Genomic DNA, 21,307 nt, shown 5'->3' with positions numbered 1-21,307 from the left:
TATTCAGGCATATTAAAGTAATGGCTGTAAGTGCTATTCTCTGTGTCAGGAGATGGAAAAGGCAGTCAGTAACTGAGAACTGAACTCCGATAAAAATCATGGTGCTTAAACCATTGTAATAAATCTGTCAGTCTTCTCTGATTGTGAGCAGAAAATCCCTATTAAACAAGCTTATGACAGGGAGAGTCAACATGCTGAATAGGCAAAGCAGTCCATCCTTTGGACTGTGATTTGAGAACACAATAAAGCCCTGCTGATATCCATGGGGTGCTGTGGAAGTGCTGGGACAAGCCTTGCTGGGCTGCCTTCCAGGCCCTAAGCAATCCTGACCAGAGATCTGCAGAAACACTAATCCAGTCTTGGGAAAACAGGCATATTGTGCTGAGACTTGCAATGAACAAACAAATTCTGCAAAGATCAGAAACTATTTGACTTGATCAACCTTTAAGGAAAAGTATTATATCTCAAGGAAAAAAAAAAAAAAAAAAAAAAAAAAAGAGGAAAATGCTCTTATCTTACCTTTCTTGATTTTATTTATTTGAAAGCAGTGCTGCAAGATTAGCAATCTTCCATTAATTCAATGTCAACTTTATGATTGCACAGGAAACATATTTGTTGTGACTGTGGAAAGTCAATGGTTCAAGTAAAGTTGCTCTGCTGATATCTTCCTCTTTTATCATGGCCCTTTAAAGTAGTATTTCACTTTGTTCTGGTTTCCTATTATTCATGAGAAATTCTAAGTTCTTCACATCCTCCCACAATTTCTGGTTGAATATAGATTTCACATTGAAGCTGTTCTGTACTTTTTCCTTTCTTGAATGAGCTTTGATGTATCTGTTTGAGTTTCTCCTGCCATCTGGTATTCTGCACCGAGAGCCACGATCCACACTGTTAACTCCTCACCAGTATTTTCTCTTTTTGCATATGTTCTGAGATGCATCAGAAATCTACTGGAAAGCCATTTGTGGTGGTTCTAATTCTCACATCCTGGGCTTTATGACATTTTGTGCTGACTTGAGGATGCTCCCCTGTTGAAAAGCAAGCGACTCAAAATGCGCTTTCCTCTCACTTTCTCATTGCCCGACATTCCCACCCTCCTCCTGTTTTGTCATGCAGAAGAACCTGCTGTAAGACACAAATCCCACCACATGCACAAAACTAGATGGAGAGACTTAGTGTTTGCCTTCATGCAGCAATTGATTCTCAGAAACTTCTCATTTGTTGATGCAGAGATTTTACTATTGAGCTGGAACATTGGCTCAACTTCAATCACTTGTGTGAAATAGTAAAATATTTCTTTTTCTTCTGAATTCACATTCATTGTGGGGCAAGAGAGAACAGTGTGTGGGCTAAGTGTGGTGTGGATATAAATGTTCAGTACATGTTTTGATTATTTTCCCATTTGAAAAAGGTCTTAGACTTCACTCTTTGATACTGCAGTAATCGTGTTTCAGGGCAGAAGAAGCTCATCTATCTGTTATCTCCCAATGCAAACTGTTCAACAACTAGGATGTATATTTTTATTACATCTTACATTTTTATTAAAATGTAGTGTTGTAATAGGATTCCTCTTTCTCCAAGGAGGCTTTTATATATATATCTATGTTTATACATATATATGTACACACACACTCTCATTTAAAATGATTTTGCAGTGGGGGAAGAGGGCATTGAGTCCAAAAAGCTAAGTTTTATATATTTTATTCATAAAAACAGATTTGCAACAATTTATTAAAAATTGATCTCATGCAGTATAAGGTTATACAAGAAATTCTTCATTTACATTTTATTCTGGCAGTTCCAGTCTAGTTTAAAGCATTTGTGCACTAACATCATTGGAAAATGCCATTGGGGCACAGCCTCTTCATAAATTTACAGTACATTTTTGCTGCAGTATAAAAGAACAGAAACATTAAATAGCTATATTCACTTGGTTGGTCTTGTTATCTGCAGTAAAGTAAAAAAAAAATGTTATGGGAAAAACTACAGTATCATTGAGACAAAGAATGTACTGCATGGTTTAAACCTAATAAACGTCACACAGTCAGTATTCACGAAGTTACAGACACACACACACACACACACACACACACTCACCTCCAATGGTCCAATACTTCTGAATTTCTTTGTTTTTCCTGCTAAGTTGGAATAATATTTCTACAGAGATCTTTGTGTATACATTATATACAATATAGTAATTTTCTCTTTTTAAAAATTAACATTCCTTTTAAAATAAACCAGGCCCTGATGATATTAATAAAGCAAGAGAATACTGTCAACACACATTGAGTGACGACGTCAGTGTTTAGTGCTTAAACAGAGTAATGAATTCTAGTTTATCTGTGTTTATACTTACATGTTTTTTTGTTCTAAAAGCTACAGATATTTCCATAACCTCTCTTACTGTATGTGCCAAGTGAAATATTTTGTGATGCTCCTGATTGTAAGATTCAGATACATATTCATGTTGGTTTTGGCCACTATGAGGTGTATTTTATTTTTAATGGAGATTTATGCTAGCTTGTCAAAGCTGCAGTTAAATCCCTCAGCTAATGAACCCCTTCAGCTGTGCTTCAGTCATTGCTGCTTCACAAACCTTTGTACAAATGTCATTCCAAAGGTTTGGTCTGAGGGGCATAAGTGTTGATTAAAGAAAACTGAGAGTCCAGTGGGTGCTTCATGTGTTTTCTTCCCCCCTACTTTTAGCAAATAGCCCTGGCAGTGAGAGGATACATTTCCAGTCCCTTGGAAAAAGAAGCTGCATGTTTGTCTCACCTGTGCCTGAGGGTTTGGCTCCAGAGTTGGTCCAGACCAACACCACTGTCATTCCTCCTAATTACTTTGGTTCAGGGAAAGGAGCTAAAGTATAAAATCCATTGTTTTTTCACAGTCCTTTCAGGATCCAGGTAAAATGTTCTATTGGTAGATTGGGTTTGTCCTCTGCTATTCGCTACAACTGTCACACGTATGCAGGTACGAAGCAAACATGGTGTATATTCACATCTACGTGCCCTGCAGCAGCAAAGTGCTGTGCCCTAATCCCTCCCCCCAAGTCCACTCTGTTAATTTTATTGTAATTATGTGTGACACACTTCAAACGAACTAGGAAAAACAATTCATCCTGTGGCATTAAGACTTTACTACCCATCTGTCCTCAGTTTCCTGAGTTATCAGCCCTAGGACTTTTTCAGACAGTTTAGTGTGTTATGGTTGGTGGTGTTTATGCTGAAATAGGTGGAGAAACTTTGCTAAAAATGAAGCTGCAGATGGTCAGCAGTCACTACCATTGCCCTGGAGAAGGGTGAAGTGCTCTGTGTGCTATCAGCAGCTCTCCAGCTGGTGGCAACTCAGAGCTGGAGTTCAGGCTCTGCTTGGGTTACACATACTGCTGCAAGGTAAAGGTGACCCTGCTCACAGCACTGCAGAGTCTCAATGACACCCGAGGAATCATTTCTCACAATTCTTCTTTCCTACTAAACATCATCCCTGAAATGAAAAAAAGCAAGACTAACCAGTGCAGAATGTTTCCAGCGATTTAACACAACTCTTGTAAAAATGAGTGTATCTATTCCAACGTGGTATAGCTCGACCACTACATTTTTCTTACATGGATACAGTATAGAATTGCATGTTCTCAGCAGCCACGTAATGCTCAGTGACATTTGAGTGGTTCTTTTTTTCCAAGTGTCTTTTTTGCAAGATCCATATATCCCAGCCTCCTTGTTGCTAGTAGAAATTTTGGAAGAAACATTTTTCAGTGACTTCTAGGTGAAGAAATAAAAACTCCATGAATAAGGCTACAGATCAAACTCCTTGTGTCCTCCTTTGCTTTTTCACACGAGTTACATGGGCACTCCTGTGACGAGGGCCTCAGCAGAAGTTCCTCTGCGGTAAGAGCCAATGTTACATGTTTGTAGCAGAGTTCTAGTCAGATGTTTAGTCCAGTCATTGAGTACTTAAAAGCAGTTCAGGAAGCACTGATCTCCCCCTCCTACAGCCCCGAAACCATCACTCGGAAGGAGGGCGGCACGTGTCTGTGCCGAGGACTGGCACTGGGGCTTACACACGGGCTGGCACAGCTGGCATCCACTCCTCCTATGGACGGCAGGTAGGCATGGTGGAGGATGGGCAGCTGCAAGGACAGCCGGCGCTGTATGCTGCGGGAGAGACGGGAGAGCAGCGTTAGCCAGGGATGGAGCACACCGCGCGGAATGCACAGTCACATGGAGTGTACCATGTGGAATGCACACATGGAATACACACATGGAATGCACCAATCACATGGAATGCATCATGTGGAATGCATCACGTGGAATGTATCTCATGGAATACATCACATGGAATGCACCACATGGCTGTTGTGCTCCCAGCCTGCTGCGAGGGAGCTCTCTGTGCCTGCCACTGTTCCTGACAGGGTTAATGCCAGCAGCATTGTGTTTGCTGATGCTGAACTGTGCCACCATGATGTTGTTTTCCCCTTGGGGAATTTTTCTGACAGGTTAGACATGACAAAGGAAACTAAGCATGCTTTCTCAGCATTCCACGACACTCTGAAATTCCCAGCGACATTCAGGTTAATTGTTAGGCTGCTGATACCAAGAAAAGGGAAAACCTTGAGTTTGCAAAGTGGGTGTATGGCTAGGTGACCCCCACCCCTTGCAAAGTGATCTACTGCATGCAGAGCCCTGCCCAGCTGTGTAGACATGCAAGAGGTCACAGTTCCAAGCCACGCATCAGTTAGCACAAGGATGTCAGTATTAAGGATGGCATTTCTGCAACTCCAGCTAAAGCAAACACAGGTGCATGGTGGGAGGGATTTGGGACTGATGGCTTTTTCCTCTTTTAAGTTTGGGTCTGTGCTTTTGAGGTGATAAATGCTTTTGTGTTCTGTCAGTCAGTGCTATGGGAATGAGTAGCTGGCACTCTAAAAGCAGTCCTGCCCAAAACCCATACTAAAATTCAGTGTTCCAGAACCCAACATTCTGTATTCATTTTTCCAAGTGGATTGACATAATGATAACTGGTATAATTTTTTCTTTAAATGAATACTAAATCATGCTCCGAGGTATTCCATCTAAGCCCTTTCCTTGGAGAGGATAGTGCCATGAGAAAAGGGCTCTGCTTCTCCTGTGCTGTGGATATAGTCACACATTTCACAAAATCAAAATCTTGTTAAGGTTTGCTAGTGTAAAAGATGTTTTCAGTCATTTTATCATCAGGATGGCTTTGTATTTGGAGACATTCACCCTTGAAACACAGAGGCACTTTCTAAAGAGATGACAGATGTCAAAGTGACTGAGCTGAACTGAAGACTGTCTTTTGGATTTCTGAACAAAATGCCCATAGAAAGCATTGTATCAGTATAATAGAGTTTTAAATTTATGTTTACCTGTTATCTGATATAATGACAGTGTATAGAAAGGCCTTTATAAAAGGTGTTTGTTTGAAAGCTACCCTTTGGACAGCCATTTTGGTTCAAGTGACATTTAATTGGTTTTTTGCTTTGTGTTAGGAAGCAAAGACAGACACTAAGGCATCCATTGCACTGCTTGGGCCCCAAGCAGTGCAGCTTTTAAATACAAACAGAAAGAAATGTAGCATTCACCTCTTTAGTTTCTTCACTACAAACTTTGAGGTTTGTATGGAGGTGCAGTAAAAGTAGCTTTTGTCTGCCTACCCAGGAAAGTTTCTCATTGTTTCTCCCCCTCAAACTCCTTTTTAAAGTTTCACACAATGCTAGTCCTCAGTGGTGATCATTCTAGTGCTGGAAATTCATTCCTGGAACTAAACAACATCCATTCATTGTTATTTTGCTACTGTGCTCCACTCTTCCTGGTGCTATCAATGAAGTCATGCCTTGTATCCAAGGAATGCAGAGGGGGCACGGCTCACTGTTTCCTGTACTGAATCCTTATGAGCCTGATGCTGTGGATTGTCATTCTGTCTCTTGTTGAGGGCTCAAATGCAGAATTGCCCTCACTTATTTTCCCACCAGTGGAAATGCTTACTTTGTTCAACTGTTATAGACTTCTCATTAAAGGGCTTTTTGAAACGACTCCAAGAGAATCCAGTTGCATAATCAAGTGAATAGGATTTTTTTTTATCCATTTCAGTGTTAGCCATACCATGGACAAAGCACATTTATTTAGCTTTGCCAATGGTGGCTGAGGTGGGTGGCAAATTCTGCTTTAACCGTACTTAAAAGTTTACTTTCCCTTGAAAAGTTGGTTCCTGGAATTGGGGCAGAGAACTGTAGCCTGGAGCCTTGCACATAATGAAGATTGTAGACAAAACTCTTAGAGTGAAACATGAAACAAACCAAAATGAATAGCAAAATCCAAACAAACCTGTTATTTTTGCCTGAAGTGAAAGTAAATTTTGTGCCTTGCCTCACTCTTTCTATTTGGTTTTTTTTTTTCCCCAATATCAGTGATTTTTCCTTTTTCTACTCCTGCCACATTTCGCCAATGCTTTGGGGGAAAACCTTGGTACCAATACAGGCTGGAGGATGAAGGGATCAAGAGCAGCCCTGCCAAGTGGGAACTGGGGGTGATGGTGGATGAAAAGCTGGACATGACCTGGAAATGTGCACTTGCAGCCCAGAAAGTTAATCATATCCTGGGCTGTATCAAAATTTGTGTGACCAGCAGCACAAGGGAAGTGATGCTGCCCCACTGCTCTGCTCTGGTGAGACCCCACCCGGAATGGTGCATTCAGCTCTTCTCCTAAGAATGTGGACCTGCTGGAGCGAGTCCAGAGGAAGGACACAAAGAAAATCAGAGGGCTGGGGGATGTCTTCCATGAAAACAGGCTGAAAGAACTGGTGTTTTTCATCTTGGAGAATAGAAAGCTCCGGGAGACCTTAAAGCTGCCTTCCAGTACCTGAGGAGAGCTTACAAGAAAGCTGAAGAGGGACTTTTTACAAGGGCAGGGAGTGAGAGGATGCCGTGTTGTAAACAAAGGAGGCTAGATTTAGACTACATAAAAGTAATAAAAAAAAAAAAAAATAAAGCTGGCTCAGATGCCCCATCCCCTGACACATTCAAGGCCAAACTGGATGGGGATTTGAACAACTTGATCTACATGAAGTTGTATTTGCTCATTGCAGGGGGATTGGACTTGTTGACCTTTAAAGATCCCTTCCATCCCAAACCATTATATGACTCTAGGAATTTGTTTCAAGTTGTCCATATGTACAGATATGTATGTGAAAGCATATATATGGTCAAGTACTTTGGAGAGGTAAGGGTTGGTAGCAACCACCAAAGGAGATGGGGAGCAGAATCCTGATGAGTGGCTGCTCTGTGTGTGGAATCTGTGTTGCCACTTATTAGGGAAACATAAAATCAGGTAAAACCTTGACTTCCAAAGTCAGTGGACACAGTGCAGTGCACATGGGAATGCACAATACCACAAGGGGCCAAGGCATTTGAAATATATTTTGGTTTTATCATAGAAAACCAGTAATAAGATCCATTGGTAAGTGGGGGACTGAAACAAATTGCTGCAACAGTCAAACATCTGAAGTTCTGTGGGAGTGTGTAAATGGTGCCTAAGCACTTGGGGATTATTTCAGTTAATTCTGCAGCACATTAGTGTTGATTTTTAGCAAATGTAGGGAAACTGGAGAAGCTCAAAAAGACTACAGTAAAGCAAGATGTTCTACTAGCAGGTGAACTAACCATTCTAAACCCACCTTATTTTAATGACACATTTGAGTAAGATCATAGATAGATCATAGATAAACTACTCTCAGTGAAGAAACCAAATAACAAAGGCCTGTTCATGCTGAGGCATATGGCTGCAATGCAATAATCCAGTCACAACCAGCTTTTTTGAATGAGAATTTTCTGTTACTTAAATTAACATAACTGGCTCTAGTTATGCTTTGAAGTTATGCATTGAAGGTTACAAAAAACCCTGCATATAGAATTAGTCTATTAAAATCACAACTTTTAGCGGGGTCCTGCAGAAATCTGTCATCACCTCTACTTAGAGATCTGGAAGACTGTTACATATTGTTGCTGTTAAAATGAGAATGGAATAAATTTTAGTGGTGCCAAAAACTAATGACCTGCTAGAGGTAGGTCACTGATGAGAAGGGACAACATGCAGGAATGAAAGTGCATAGATGGATGTCTTTAAGGGTCACAGAAGACAAACCACTGAATGTGGCCATCATGCAGATAAGCTGACTGATGTGATCTTTAGATAAGCAGGGCTGCCCATCAGGAAATATGCACAGTTTGATACTCATCAAAGCAGATGACTTTTTGCCTGAGAGACAATTCATCCTACTGGGAAAAGAATTATATCTATTTTAAATTGGTTCAGGCTGTTCTCTGGATCTGAGATGAGCTGGCATGGTACAGTGTCCATGCACACAGCTAAGCATCCCCCAGGATTGTTGCTGAGCATTACCTGGGAGAGTACAAATGGATACAGCTGTGCTGGGGAGTGTGCTAAAAAATGGGAAATCAAAGTGCAGGGCTTGTGCCTGTGCACTGGCATCACTTTGCCTGCTATAGGAGGTGTTAATTTAAACTGTGTAGACAGTGTAAACAGGAAAGAAGCAGTCAGCACCCACTTTTTGCTCCTCTCATCTGATGGTCTGACTGGGTATGGAAAATTTTACATGGCAGTGTGGAAAACCTACTGGGTCCTGCCCAGCAGGAACTGCCAAGGGAACTGAGAATTGTCTATATTCATGCTCTAAGTCATACAGACTTCATTTTCCTTGTTTGCAGGGTTCTAAATCTGAGACAAGTACAAAAAAATTGTTTTCCACATTATGGTTGAGACAATGTAAAAATCGCCCCATCAACAAATGTGAAACAACTTCCTGCACTACTGCCTGAGGTGTGTGTATAATGTTGTGCCTTTACTTTGTGCACAGCTGTAGAATGAGGGATCTTATCAATGAGTTAAATGTAGCATTAATGGTAAGAAAGAATGAAAAAATCCCGAATCAGCTCTTTTCTGGACTCTCTAAGAGCTTTCATACTAGAAGATTCCAGTTCTCATGAGTGCTGACAAATACAGGAAACTGGGATGATTTTTTTTCCCCATAGACATTAAAGAGTTAAAATTTCTGCAGAAAAATGATTGTCTTGACATCCTCCTTTCACAGGTTTATGACCAAGACGAAATCTTTTTCAGACTAATGTCCTTGAGATTTGTGTTCTTGAATAAGAAATGTTTCTCAGACTGTGTGACTACCTATCAGATATACTATGTATAAAATGAAATGAGAAAGACAGAAAATACAGCTTGTCTTTAACTCCTTTTTTTTTTTTTTTTTTCCAAAAATTATACATTTAGCAACCATCAAAGGACAGAAGTGCTGCCAGACAAGTTGAAAAACAAGCCCAGAAGTGCAGAAGGATATCTTAAAGAGTACAAACTTTGGAGGCAATCTCTTGTCAAAAAGAGAGAAGTCCTGAAGACAGGATTTCCTCCCTGGCAGATCCACTGTGTCTGGGCAGTGTGGCTCTGGTACCCAAACTGCCAACTCGTTCTCAGGAAAGAGACTGGCCCTTGGACCTGGCACAGTCACAGCTGTGCAAGTGCTCAAAGACACTGTTTAGATTTAGCAGGACTTTATTAATTGCTTTCCATAAATGTCAGACACTGTCCAGATTCCTACTGACCCACTGTCCAGAACCTTTAGGAAATCTCAATCTTCTCATCAGTTATTACTAGCCTAGAGGAAGTTCTGTCACCACCAAATATGTTTCTTTTTCTTTGTCTGTCTTAAATCTGCATCGAGACAATTGGATTATCTGAGTGTCTGTATTTTTCTTAGCATCTTTCTCAATGTAAGTGGGGCACATGTGGATGAGGCTGCATTCACACTACATTATTTCTGACAAATGGTGCTGAAAAATACACAGGCCTTTAAAAGCTATGCATTAAAGCACTCTGCCCATGAAGTCATGAGAGCCCATGAAGTCATGATAGCTTTCTCAGCAAGAGCCCTGCTTATGAGAAATTACAGGTTATTTCATCTACTGTGGGATTTCTTTTTGATGCATGTGTTTGTGTGAATTAGCTTCTTTGCAGGCTTGGGTTGGGTTTTTTCTTTGAGTGCAATGACAGATTTAGAAGTCCACGTGTTTTCCTGCTCCAGGTAGTACAAGGCAGCAGCCACTATCTGCAATCAGCACTGCTGCTGCTGATGTAACTCACTCTAGTAATCTGTTTAACTTATTCTGTTTTTAAATAAGCTTTTAAATTGCCCAGGAGTCTGATAGCTATTAGCTCAGACACTGATGAAGTGATGCCCATGTAACCATGGGGGAACAGCTGCTCCAGGCACATGAGAACGGCGCTTCCCTGTGCTCTGGCCATGGCAGGTCCTGCTCAGCTGGTGGAGGGTAGGACATGAGTCTATTGTATAGGCTCCTAGAGACAAAAGCTGACAGCAGAAGACTCTTTCCCTTCTGTAAATCTAGCCAGTGTTTTGTGCCATCCTCCCCTTGTAGCTGCAGCATTGTTTCTAAGGGAAAGTACTTAGTGCAGGCTTTCCTGTGCCAAAACTCAGGTCCAGCTGCTATGGCAACGTTGAAAAGCTCTCAGGACATTTTTTATTTCTCATCTAGCTTAAGAATGGAAAAGAACAAAATGTCTATGTACACTGTGAACCCTTCTGCTTGGTGTGTGGAAGGACTTGGACTTTTGACAACAGTCATAAGACATTTGTGCACATATGTACACCCTCTTCTCTCCTCCACACACTGGTGATTGGGCACAGCTCATCCTGTAACTCTCTACAGAAACTTTGGACATCATGCTATGGAGGTTTCCAGCAAGAGGAAAGAAGCATGTTGATTTGCCTTTGGGGCACCTTAGGGTCTGAAACCCCTGATATCCTTTAAGTTCCATTGGGGTGGTGAGCTGGTGGCAGGGAGGCATCACAGGACAACCTTGCTGCCTACCGGTGCTTCAGGAGGTGCCATTCACATTCCCTGTTGCTGGTGTATCAGGCTCTCTCTGTAACCTGGGCTGGCTGAGAGGGGGATATAGTGAAGGTCTTTCCATTAAAAAGTGCATGGAAGAGAAATATGGGCTTTGATGAAATGCAATAATTTAAATGAACATCTTGTCAGCAGGGTAACGATGTATACTTACTGTTCTGGAGAGTTGATGTCTTCTATGGGATCTTTGCTTGTTCTGGAAGGGTCTGATGAGCCCCACTGTGCTGGTGGATTTTGATCAAGATGATTTTTCAAAATGGCTTTCTCACCATCTGGATGGACAAAACATTCAATTTTACTTTACTGTGACCAAGTGACCATTTAAAAATTATTTCATTTTAACTTTTCTCAGATATCCACAATACCACAAAGTAAATTCATGCTACCTATATTCCAATATAGTCTCAAGTTTTACTGTGAGATTATGGTACTCTTATGTTTTGGATGATGTGTTTCTCCACAGGAACCACCATGAAGAAACAGGAAAGTGACAAAAGTGATATCATGCTCTCCCATCTAGTCTCGGGCTATGTGAAAAAATAATGTAACTGTACTGTTCTTGCAGTTAGAAATTGTAACCTTTTCATAACACTCTTCCTAGAAAAACTATAATCTCATTGATGTAGAAACCCTTGATACTCTTATGATCACACAGGCAATTAAGTGCTGTCATTTGCTGTCATCTGCTACTGTCATCATTTTTAGCATGGAAACATGATCCATATCACTTGCACTGTTCCATAGGCTGTCTGCAGCAAGGACAGCTAATGATGTCTTTACACTTTTTTTCTTTTTTACATAGTGATAACAAGACAGATCATAGTTCTTGGCTCCCCTGGGTGTCCTGGGAGTCCCTGGCTAGCTGTGCTGAAGTCCATGGCATCATTCTCCCTGAGAAACATGGGTGAACAAAGCCATTTTAAGAAGATCCTTTCTGTTCCTGCCTGCTTTTTCAAAGTCTCTTTCTGTGGTAAGCCAAATCAAATCACACAGAAAGCATCTGAATAATGAGGGCAGTTCACAGTTTTCATAAATAATTACAGAGAGCTCCAAATCCATCACCAGCAGTTGTTTGCCACACAAACAGAGGAGCAGTGATTGCTGCAGGCATTGAGGCAGAATGGAAGAAGAGTCTGAGGTAAATTCTTGAAGAGAGTACTGGAGGATTGGAACATAAAATCGGGTACAAGGGGGAAAAGCAGGAGAGGAGTAATGAAAAAAGGAAAATGGCATGAAAGCCAGTACATTTTGAAGGGTTAAGCTTCTCCCTTGTAATCATGTTCAGAAGCCCCAAACAATGCTCAGCTCCCAGCATGCTAGGAATGCATGCTATCAACAGGCACTGGGGGGACAAATCAAGCAGCAGAAACATAAACTGGGGAAAGAAGCTGGAGGCATAAATATTTTGAGGGCAATCTCCAGGATCTATAATTGCCCTCCCAGCAAGGTCATCCCTGGCATTATTTGATAGCATTCACTTTATGCTGTGAAAAACCTAACAAGCAAGCAACAGCCAAGTGTGTAGGTGAGGAGGAAACAATGTGCAGACATAGGGATCACTACAGCTTGGAAGAGGAAACAAGATTTTCACTTATGTTGCATTGAAGAGAAGGATCTGGGTGAGAAAGGAGGTGAACACATGAACCTGCTTTGGTTGGGGCAAGAAAATGTCAGTAGAAGAGAACTAAGGAGTTCAGCTGTAGCAGTTGTAGAGTGTTTAAGAGATGGCAGGATTCACTGATGGTTTAGATGTGAAGGGAGTACAGCAAAGAGCCAAATCTGACAGTGGCTAAGATAAGCAGTGAGGTCTATCATCTCAGGGCAGCCTGAAGTTTGCTGGTGTGGCATTTGCTGTCACAGGAGTTCAGTTTTTATTTTCTGTACATTGCACTTCTTTGTATATCAAGTTTGACATTTGCATAAAAGTCTTGTGATGTCTATAAACAGACATGTAGAAAAGAACACTTTTTGCTTCCGTGATTAAAACCAACATTTAGTCCTGAGCTGATTTAAGCTGACAATGGAAACTGCTGACTTTTTGATACAGACCAAAGTAAAAATTTGAATAATCCTTGTAATTAGGGATGGAAAGGCTCTAAGATCTAATTATTTTAGGGTTCCAACTCCTTTGGCCAAGATAAGCAATTTAACGTTTTATGAAGCCACTAAAGATATAATTCTTCATCAAATTATTGGAAAATACAGCTGTTGCTCTTTGTGAGTATGTTATTTAGTAGGATAATGTGTCTAGTACACAAGAAAGGAGTTTCATCTACTTTCAGATGTGCTATGAGAGAGAAAGAGAAGGAGGTGGTCCTTGTCAAAAAGGTGGGGGATTTAGTTTAGAGTAGAGCAGAAATCATATATTCTCTTCCTACTCACCTCTCAACACCAACTGCCCATATATCACGGTGTGTTATTCTTAATAGACTCTTTTCTACCACTCTTGCAGATGATTTGCCCTTAATACACTGAATAAATTTCTACATACAAGGCTACAGAGTACAAGTTTTACTGTATATCTATAAAATACAGACAAAATGCACATAAAATTGTCATTTTTTTTTCTTTTTCATTTGCTTCTTTCAAAATTAAAAGAAAAAGTTAGGTAATTCTTATTTGTTAAGCATTTTCAGAGAGGAGTTGCTGGTTTTTATTTTGCAGCTATGGAAACTAGAATATCTTTATTTTTCATTTACCTTTCATTTAAATAATGAAGAGCAAGATTCTCACTTAGTCATATGCTTCTGGGAGCTGGAGCTTAAAGAAAAAACACTAATCCCATATGCACTTAAAAAACTTAAGGGTTTAGAAAACTAGTTTTATACATGTGAACAACTGAAAGTTGTGGTAAACATTTGATTTCCCAGTTTCCCCTGGAAAGTTTAGCAGTATATAGTATATATGTTTTTGATACTTTCCCATCTTCTCTTCTTCTGTCCATTAAGAATGCAGGCTGGAAAATGCCCTTCCTTCCCAGGTTACTGCCTGCCACTGCAGATTCTACCCAGTAAGTTGCACCAGAATGATGTAACTACCTTTTAAATTGAAATTACATTAGCCAGAAGCACCTTCTAAATAATTTTCACCTTTGTAGACCTCACACCGGAACTCATAAGCCTGGATAAGTGATGCCTGAGCACTCTCCATTCAGAAAGCTGTTGGGAGAAAAGACAAATACATCTCAAGGGCCTCACAGAGCACTCAGCCATGGGCTCATTATAAACAAACTCGCTGCCAGTGGTTGGTGAGAGCCAGAAGGCTTTAGCTCAGGACCTTTGCCTACCTGTAGCAAAGAGACAGCTTCCATTTACAAAGCCCTGAGCTGCAAGAGCACACCTGATGCAGGCTGCTGAGGGGCTCAGCCAGGAGGTCACTGCTCCCAGCTGCCCTCCTCTCCCTCTGCCTGGGGTGACCTATAATCACTCTGCAACCTCGTGCTGCCAAAATTACCTGGGCAGGTTTAAATGTGCTGTGCATATTAACAGCCCTCATTCAGCTGCAGGCAGAAAGCACCAGGTGACTGATGATGCTTCCATTTCTTTCAAGAGTTTAGAAAACATATTTTTTTTAACTACAGGCTTGTTTTGTTGCTATTTGTACACTGCAGCTTTATTGAACATCTTCATCATTATGCTTTAGCAGCAATACTCCTCTGTTGGCTTAGAACTGGATGACAGAACTACTCTTCATCCAATATCTTTCAATTCTACTGTTGTTCCTCTTTGCTGGAAAGCATATATTGTGCTCCACAAAGAAGCAAGTGTGGTTCAATAAGGACTTATAAGATCTGGCAGAGGTAATTGCTGATTTACTAAAGTGCTCAAGAAACTTTAAAATTGAAGGCAGATTTTGAAAACCTGCTCTAATTTTTCCCAGTTTTATTGCTTGAACTGTGAAACATGACTAGCCAGTCTCTGTTTTTCATGTGAATAGGGTGCTAGAAAAGTAAACTGAAAGGAAAAATTAAAATGATCACATCATCTGCTGGGTAATCAGAAAAAAGTTTTCCTGAAGTAAGCACACTGCACAGGCAATCTAAATCATAGCCCCTCACAGTTGTGTTTTGAGAGGAAGAATAAAAAAAAAACAAACTGGCAAGATTTTGCTCTGTTTTATTCTACTTTAAATCAGTAGAAATTCCCTTTACTACAGATTCATTTCTGTGCAAGAAAGGGCAGGTACTGATCCTCAGACAGGTTGGTCTCCCTGTTGATATAGAAACAAGTTCTAATTTCAGGATTGAATCCATTTGTTAAGCTTCACAGAAACTAGCATACATATCTCTATATATCTCTATGAAGGAAGGAACTATATTCTTGCTTCAAACTAGCATCCATTTAAAGGAGTTATTTCTGAAAGCCCTCACCCTTTGAATCTATTTTTCAATCTCAAGCTTAGTGCTTGAATCACATGAACTTCATAGGAATAATATTTCCCTCATCTCTCACAGATGAACTCTGTTTTGCTTTGCATTTGTGAGCAACATGCCTTTGAAATCTGTTTTTCTTTGAGCTGCTTTTACATCGGGAAAAACTAACACCAGGAAACATCCGAGTGGGGTGACAAGTGACAGTATGTAGGCATAGCTGACATGTAAATGAATGCTCCCAGCCCATTCACAGCAATGAGTAAAGACTGTTTTCTGTCTTAAAACAAACAAGGTTTTCTGAGCAAGGAAGGGCTCCTGCAGAGAGAGAACCTGCAAAAAGTATTGGCTTATAAGAGGGGACTGTGGCGAGGCTTCTGTACATCCCATAGAATGGCTGTCATTCCTTAATTTCCCTAATATGCTTTTCTGAAATGTACTGGCCAAGGTAGAAATAGAGGGAGATTTTCTGCAGGATTTCTTCTGAGCTTTGCTTTTTATGAAACTCTCTCAATCCATGATTTTGTGAATTATGTCACATGGAAATAATTTAATGTATTAAAACATCAAAAGAAGTCAAGTAGAGTAAGATAGCATGAATTCCAAGTGTAACAAAATTATCTACCCCCCTCACCCCCTCCCCTTCCTTTACACAGCATCACAGTTGAGGCACTTGTCCTGCTTTTTTCCAAATGTCAGCCTGGCAAACACAGCCGTGCCTCCAAGCCTGACTCCTCTTGCTGAGTGGCTCTATCAGTTCCAGCACTGAGCCAAGTGCTGGCCTCCCCCACTCCATCCCTGCCTCAAACCTGGGCTATAACGTGGCTCTGTCACTCCAGCAAGGCCACCAGACCCCACAAGTGCCAGGGGAGAAGTTAATGCTGCCCAGCACACAGAGCTGAGGCCACCAGCAGGCACAGTGACTCAAAGCCATCTGAGGAATGCAGGAAATTAAGTTAAGGGGATGCCCTTTTAAATTCAGCTGGAAAGTCATTTGAGGTATCAGAGCCATAGCCCATGGAGCATGCTGAAAACTGCTTGACCAGACAAAGCTATGCAGCAGTGCAGCTAAAAGGCTGCATTAAAAGAAAGCAATCAGGCCATAAACCACAAATCACATTTTCCTAATTGCTTTTCTTACATAGCCAATTGCTGAAGATGTCTCAGGGACATTATGCATTTGTGAACAAGAGTTGAGTGTCTCAGATAATATCTCTCTTTAAATGAGATGTACTGAAATGTGCTGCAAAGGAGTTCCTATGCCAGCAAAAAGCTCCTGGGATACACCAGGAGCTGTAGCTGTTAATAACTAACCAGGAATCCCAAAGTTATGAAATGCTGCCTGAGGTCAGGCAGGTATAGGAGTTCACAGCTGTATCTACCTATTTTGGATAAGTAATTTCACTTTTGTATCTTAAATCAGTATCTTATGTAAATTAGGGTGGTGGGGAAGGAAGATGAATCAAATAACCTCCTTTGGCTATAGGAATTAGGATTTTTAACTCTGAGCTATTTTTACAGATCTAAATTCTACTGAAGTGTACTATGACATTAAAGTTTGATCAGGGCTTGTTCGAGATGCATTGCCTAAATCCCCTGTTATGATCTGCTCTGTGAAGAGCAGTGCCCTGAGTTTGTGTAAGCAATAGCAATGGGGTTACACTACATGGTATTCTCCCTGTGAGCTCCTCCAGAACAGCAAGATATTTTATAAGAACAATTCACATTGAAATGAACCACAAAGAGAATGAGGCAAATTATCTGCATGATTTTTAGCTCCAAGTCAGCTGCTATTTTGAGCCTGTCTCTTCACTGTCCTATTCCCGCTCTCCCAGCTCACATTTTCACAAGATCAAGGAAGGCACAAACCTCATCATCACCTTTAAACCAATATTGGACTGGCTTCCCCAGTTGCACAGTGGGGATGAGAGAGATGGTCACTTCTAGGTCACGCTAATAGATTATTTACAATTCTGAAGCTTCACTCGAGTACCACCCGGGATGCATAATTTCAAGTTTCTGTATTTTCCTTTACTGAGAGCTCATGAAATGCACAGCTACAGAAAGCATAGTCATGTCATTCAGAGTTAGCTTTCCTGTAGCCGTAAGGGCAAGAATTTTTTTAAGTACCATTTAAGTGATGTCTGTTTGAATCTGCACAGAAGCAGCAGTGACTCAGCAGCATGAATTCTCCAAAGCCTTTTTATTTTGATTGGAATGGCAAATTTATATTAAGCACATGGGTTGACTATTGGGAATGGGTGCAGTGAGAGAAGCAGACAGGAGAGTCAGACGCAGATAAGGGACAGGGAAATGAAAGATAAGAGGAAGAAGAAATGGAATTGGAGGGACAGGAAAGGGCTAGAAAGGGCTGCTGATCATAGTGGCTCAGAGCCTGGAAGTATGAATATTTAATGTCACTTGTGTCAGAATCAGGAAACACTACAATATGCATGCATGGAGTATTTGCCACCAGGTGTGGGACCAAACTTCAAGCACTTTCTGCAAATTGGGATCCAGGTCTTCCTCATTCCCAGGTGAATGGATGCTCTAACTTTTCCATATACATTTGGACAAGGGAAAGCATCTTTCTGCACCTGTCCCACCTTTTGTGTGGAGCTTTATGTGGTAGGTCCACTGAGACAATTCTGTGTCCAGCAACGTGTAGAATATCTACCCTATAAATCCCAATAATACATAGTTTCAAGCTACTCAGGACATTAAGGCTCCGTGCTTACAGATGATTTTAAGTATGCACCCCACAGCAAAAACATAAAAGCTATACTGGGAGAAAATTAGCATCAAGGACAATTTTGGATGCTGTTGCTTAAAGCAGCAGTTAGCCATCAATGTCTTTTGTAGACATAGCCACAAGTAAGTGCAGAAAGGTTATATTTTATCCTTGATTTCTTCACCAGCCTCCTACTGCAAATGGAGTGCATCTTGCTGTGGGAAGCATCCATCCTAAATTTATACCCAGTGTATTTCTTGAGAATCATTTTTTGTTTCTCATACCCAAACTCAGATGGGCATTTGGCACAATGCAATATATCTTTTCTGCTTGAAATATTATTCATGATTTATCATTTTTCCCAGAGCATCTGACATGAGAGGAACATTCTATGTGTTCCTTTCAAACTGCCTCATCCCACTCACTGATGTTAGTTCTTGCTCCTGATCTCAGCCCAATAATCACACGCCTCCAGCAGCTATTTACGTTTTCCTTTTCCTCCTTTCCCCTCTTCTGTTTTTTTTTTTTTTTTTTCCACTTTTAAAAAGGACACTGGGAACTCTCCCTTTTTTTTCTTTTTGCCACAAGTTATACAACCCAGAACATACCCAGGCTAAAACAAAACACTCAAGAAAAAGTAACCTTATCCAACCGAAATTTCAACATACTTTAAAAATATATGTGAACTGTTGCTGTTGTTCTAAAATTATTCTTCAAATTTATTCATAGGCGTGACTTCTGTCCCATTGAATCAAGACTATGGTGCCACATCAATAGGAAGCCCGAGCCTTGCAGTGTAGCAAACATGCAAATATACAAATTCTGAGCACAGAGCAACCAGTTTTTCATACACCATAGTAAAAGTCAGTTTTACAAAGCTATTTGCTGGAAGTAACAAACTAGATCCATTCTAGAGTCAGATATGGAAGTGGGTGTCCTGGCTTCCACTTTTATTGCACTGTGCACCAGATTTTATTGCTTCTCAAAAAGCAAAATGGCTCTAATGGAAGCAATTCTCTTGCATGTATTTCTTCAGGGAGCAGTGCAAGAGACACAGGAGAAACAACTTAGGAATATTACAGTTGTCATTAAATCTTTTTTTATCAATTCCTAGGGAAGAATTTTCATACATGAGTGGCTTCAATTCTGCATTTAGAATCCAAATCAGCACTGAAATATTTACATGCTTCTCTTTTACGTGCTTGGTAGCAGCATCCAAAAGCAGCATTTCAGCATCCTAGTCAGGCAAACACAAATTAGACTGGTCTTAAAATTCTGTGACTTTCCTCTCTCCATGCAGCACAAAAAACTTGACCTCTGAACAAGTACATTTCTGAAAGCTTCCCATTTCACCATGTGTATTACAATAGAAGACATATGTACAGAAATAACTACTCAATGGGTACCACGTAGCTCATTATGTGAATCTGCATCTCCTTAGTAATTCAACCAAAATATTTAAGCTGTCTTACCAAGGTCTGAGTGCTCCAAAACCAATTCAATGAGATTGATATTCAAAGGTTTGGCACGTTGAGCTACTAATGGATTTTACTAGCACTCACCTTTGCTGTCTGTGAAGTTCCGTATACTAAGAATGTCATTAAGGTCCTGATAGTGGTTCTGCTTAATGTATGTTGTTTTCTCAGGAGTGTCCTGAAGTTGCATTGTTACCTCTTCCAAGTCTTTATCCAGCTGAAAAACAAAGAGAGTACAAATCCTTCAAAATCCAGGAGTCTTTGCTTCAGGTATCTGCACTGAGGCACAGTTTTCTATAATTAGACAGGAAGACAGGTGGTAATGCAATTATTACACTGTGACAAATGCAGTTTTCTTACAGCACTACTACTCTATCTCTAAAAATAATGCTACAAGTCACAAATTGACTTGTGATATTGCACACAGGGTGTAGGAGCTTTAGTAGTTGACAGTAGTAGCAATTCAGGTGTACTGACAAATGAGAAAGATAAGGGCCAAAATGAGAAAGATGAGAAAGCCCAAACTGAAGACCCCTCAGTCATTTATTATCCACATGTAAAATTGTGACATACATAGCTATAACCATTTCATCCATCAAATTATCCAACATACAGGAGAATATAAGGGAACTGTGGCATGTCCAATCATGTGAGTGACTGCAGTCAACTCTACCAGGAATGCACTTTTAGCACTGAGCAGAGCACAGTGTGCTCTCCTCAGAGGCTGACTTGTACCCAATTGTCTACAGCCCCAATAGGAAATTACAAGAAACAAGTTTCCTAATCCTGTTTGTGAACAGTTGTGCAGGGCGTGGTGTCCAGACCATGTCTCACTCACTACCAGCTTGAGTGGATTTTAAAAGTGCTTTAATTTAGCTTTACATTATTCTTTATAGAACTGGGACATAGCAACTCAAACTAGACATGTATCTGCTAGCCATGGCAGGGCATGTTCCAAATCCCCTTGACAACGAAACTGATTTGGACCCACTGGTTCTGGGAATTTAATCTATTTAGAGCAAAGTCCAAAAGAAAGAGGCAGGGCCCTGCAAGCACTAATGGGGCTGCTCAGATCTGCCTTACCTGTGCTCACCATCATGAGCCTTGCGAGGCACAAGCTGAGATCTTGTGTTAGAAGGCTTAGTAGGAAAAAACTAAAGAGTAAAAGAACAAAAATAGCCAGCAGGCAGCTAGGCCTTCATTAAAAATTTCAAGGTTCTCACATGAAAGGGACCTGGCAAAGCTGAACTAAATTTCTTTAACGAGGCAGATATAACTTTTACTTTTGGATTCTTTGGTATCTTGAGTAAATATCTTCTAGTTACCTAGGCAATTGTTATTATTTAAGATCTAGGCAAAGAAATAACTGCTTCAATAAAATAGCTTTTCTTCAAGGTGTAGGAATACAGACTGGGCACAAATAGGTTAATTTCTTTATGACATGATCAGTTATGGTTACCTTGTCTCAAAAATTGGGCAGTCTTCAAGATTGGTTTGTCATCATTTCAGATCTACTGAGCAAGGATGGACATAACTATAAATGTACATGCTATAGCTCTAGTGGAATTCGTGTGCTCAGCCTTTCCCTTAGTAGGCACTGAAGAAACCTCCACCTTTGTGCCAAAAGAGTCAGCTCACACGTTCACAAAGGTATTTTTCTACCTTAAGAAAATATGTAATTCTGTTTCACAGAAGATGTAAAAATCTGTCTAGCAAGTTTTTGAGCAAACTCTCAGAGAGGCTGAGAAATAACAGC

General features: G+C 40.5%; 1 protein-coding gene across 1 annotated transcript in view; it reads right to left on the bottom strand.

The window, feature by feature from the left end:
• Positions 1–1,686: 1,686 nt before the first annotated feature.
• GABBR2 (gamma-aminobutyric acid type B receptor subunit 2) overlaps positions 1,687–21,307 on the bottom strand; it is a 446,541-nt gene continuing 426,920 nt past the window's right edge. Inside the window, exons 17-19 of the mRNA XM_079301095.1 lie at positions 19,639–19,768; positions 11,131–11,248; positions 1,687–4,157 (exon numbers count right to left, since the gene is read on the bottom strand). Coding sequence (XP_079157221.1) covers positions 3,992–4,157; positions 11,131–11,248; positions 19,639–19,768 — 414 coding nt within the window. The 3' untranslated portion in view covers positions 1,687–3,991. The remainder of the gene's footprint in view (positions 4,158–11,130; positions 11,249–19,638; positions 19,769–21,307) is intronic.

Source organism: Erithacus rubecula, assembly GCF_903797595.1.
Source record: "Erithacus rubecula genome assembly, chromosome: 3".
In the NCBI taxonomy this organism is placed as follows: Eukaryota; Metazoa; Chordata; class Aves; order Passeriformes; family Muscicapidae; genus Erithacus; species Erithacus rubecula.
Note: the sequence above shows the minus strand (reverse complement) of the source record. Positions and strands in the feature narration are given on the sequence as shown.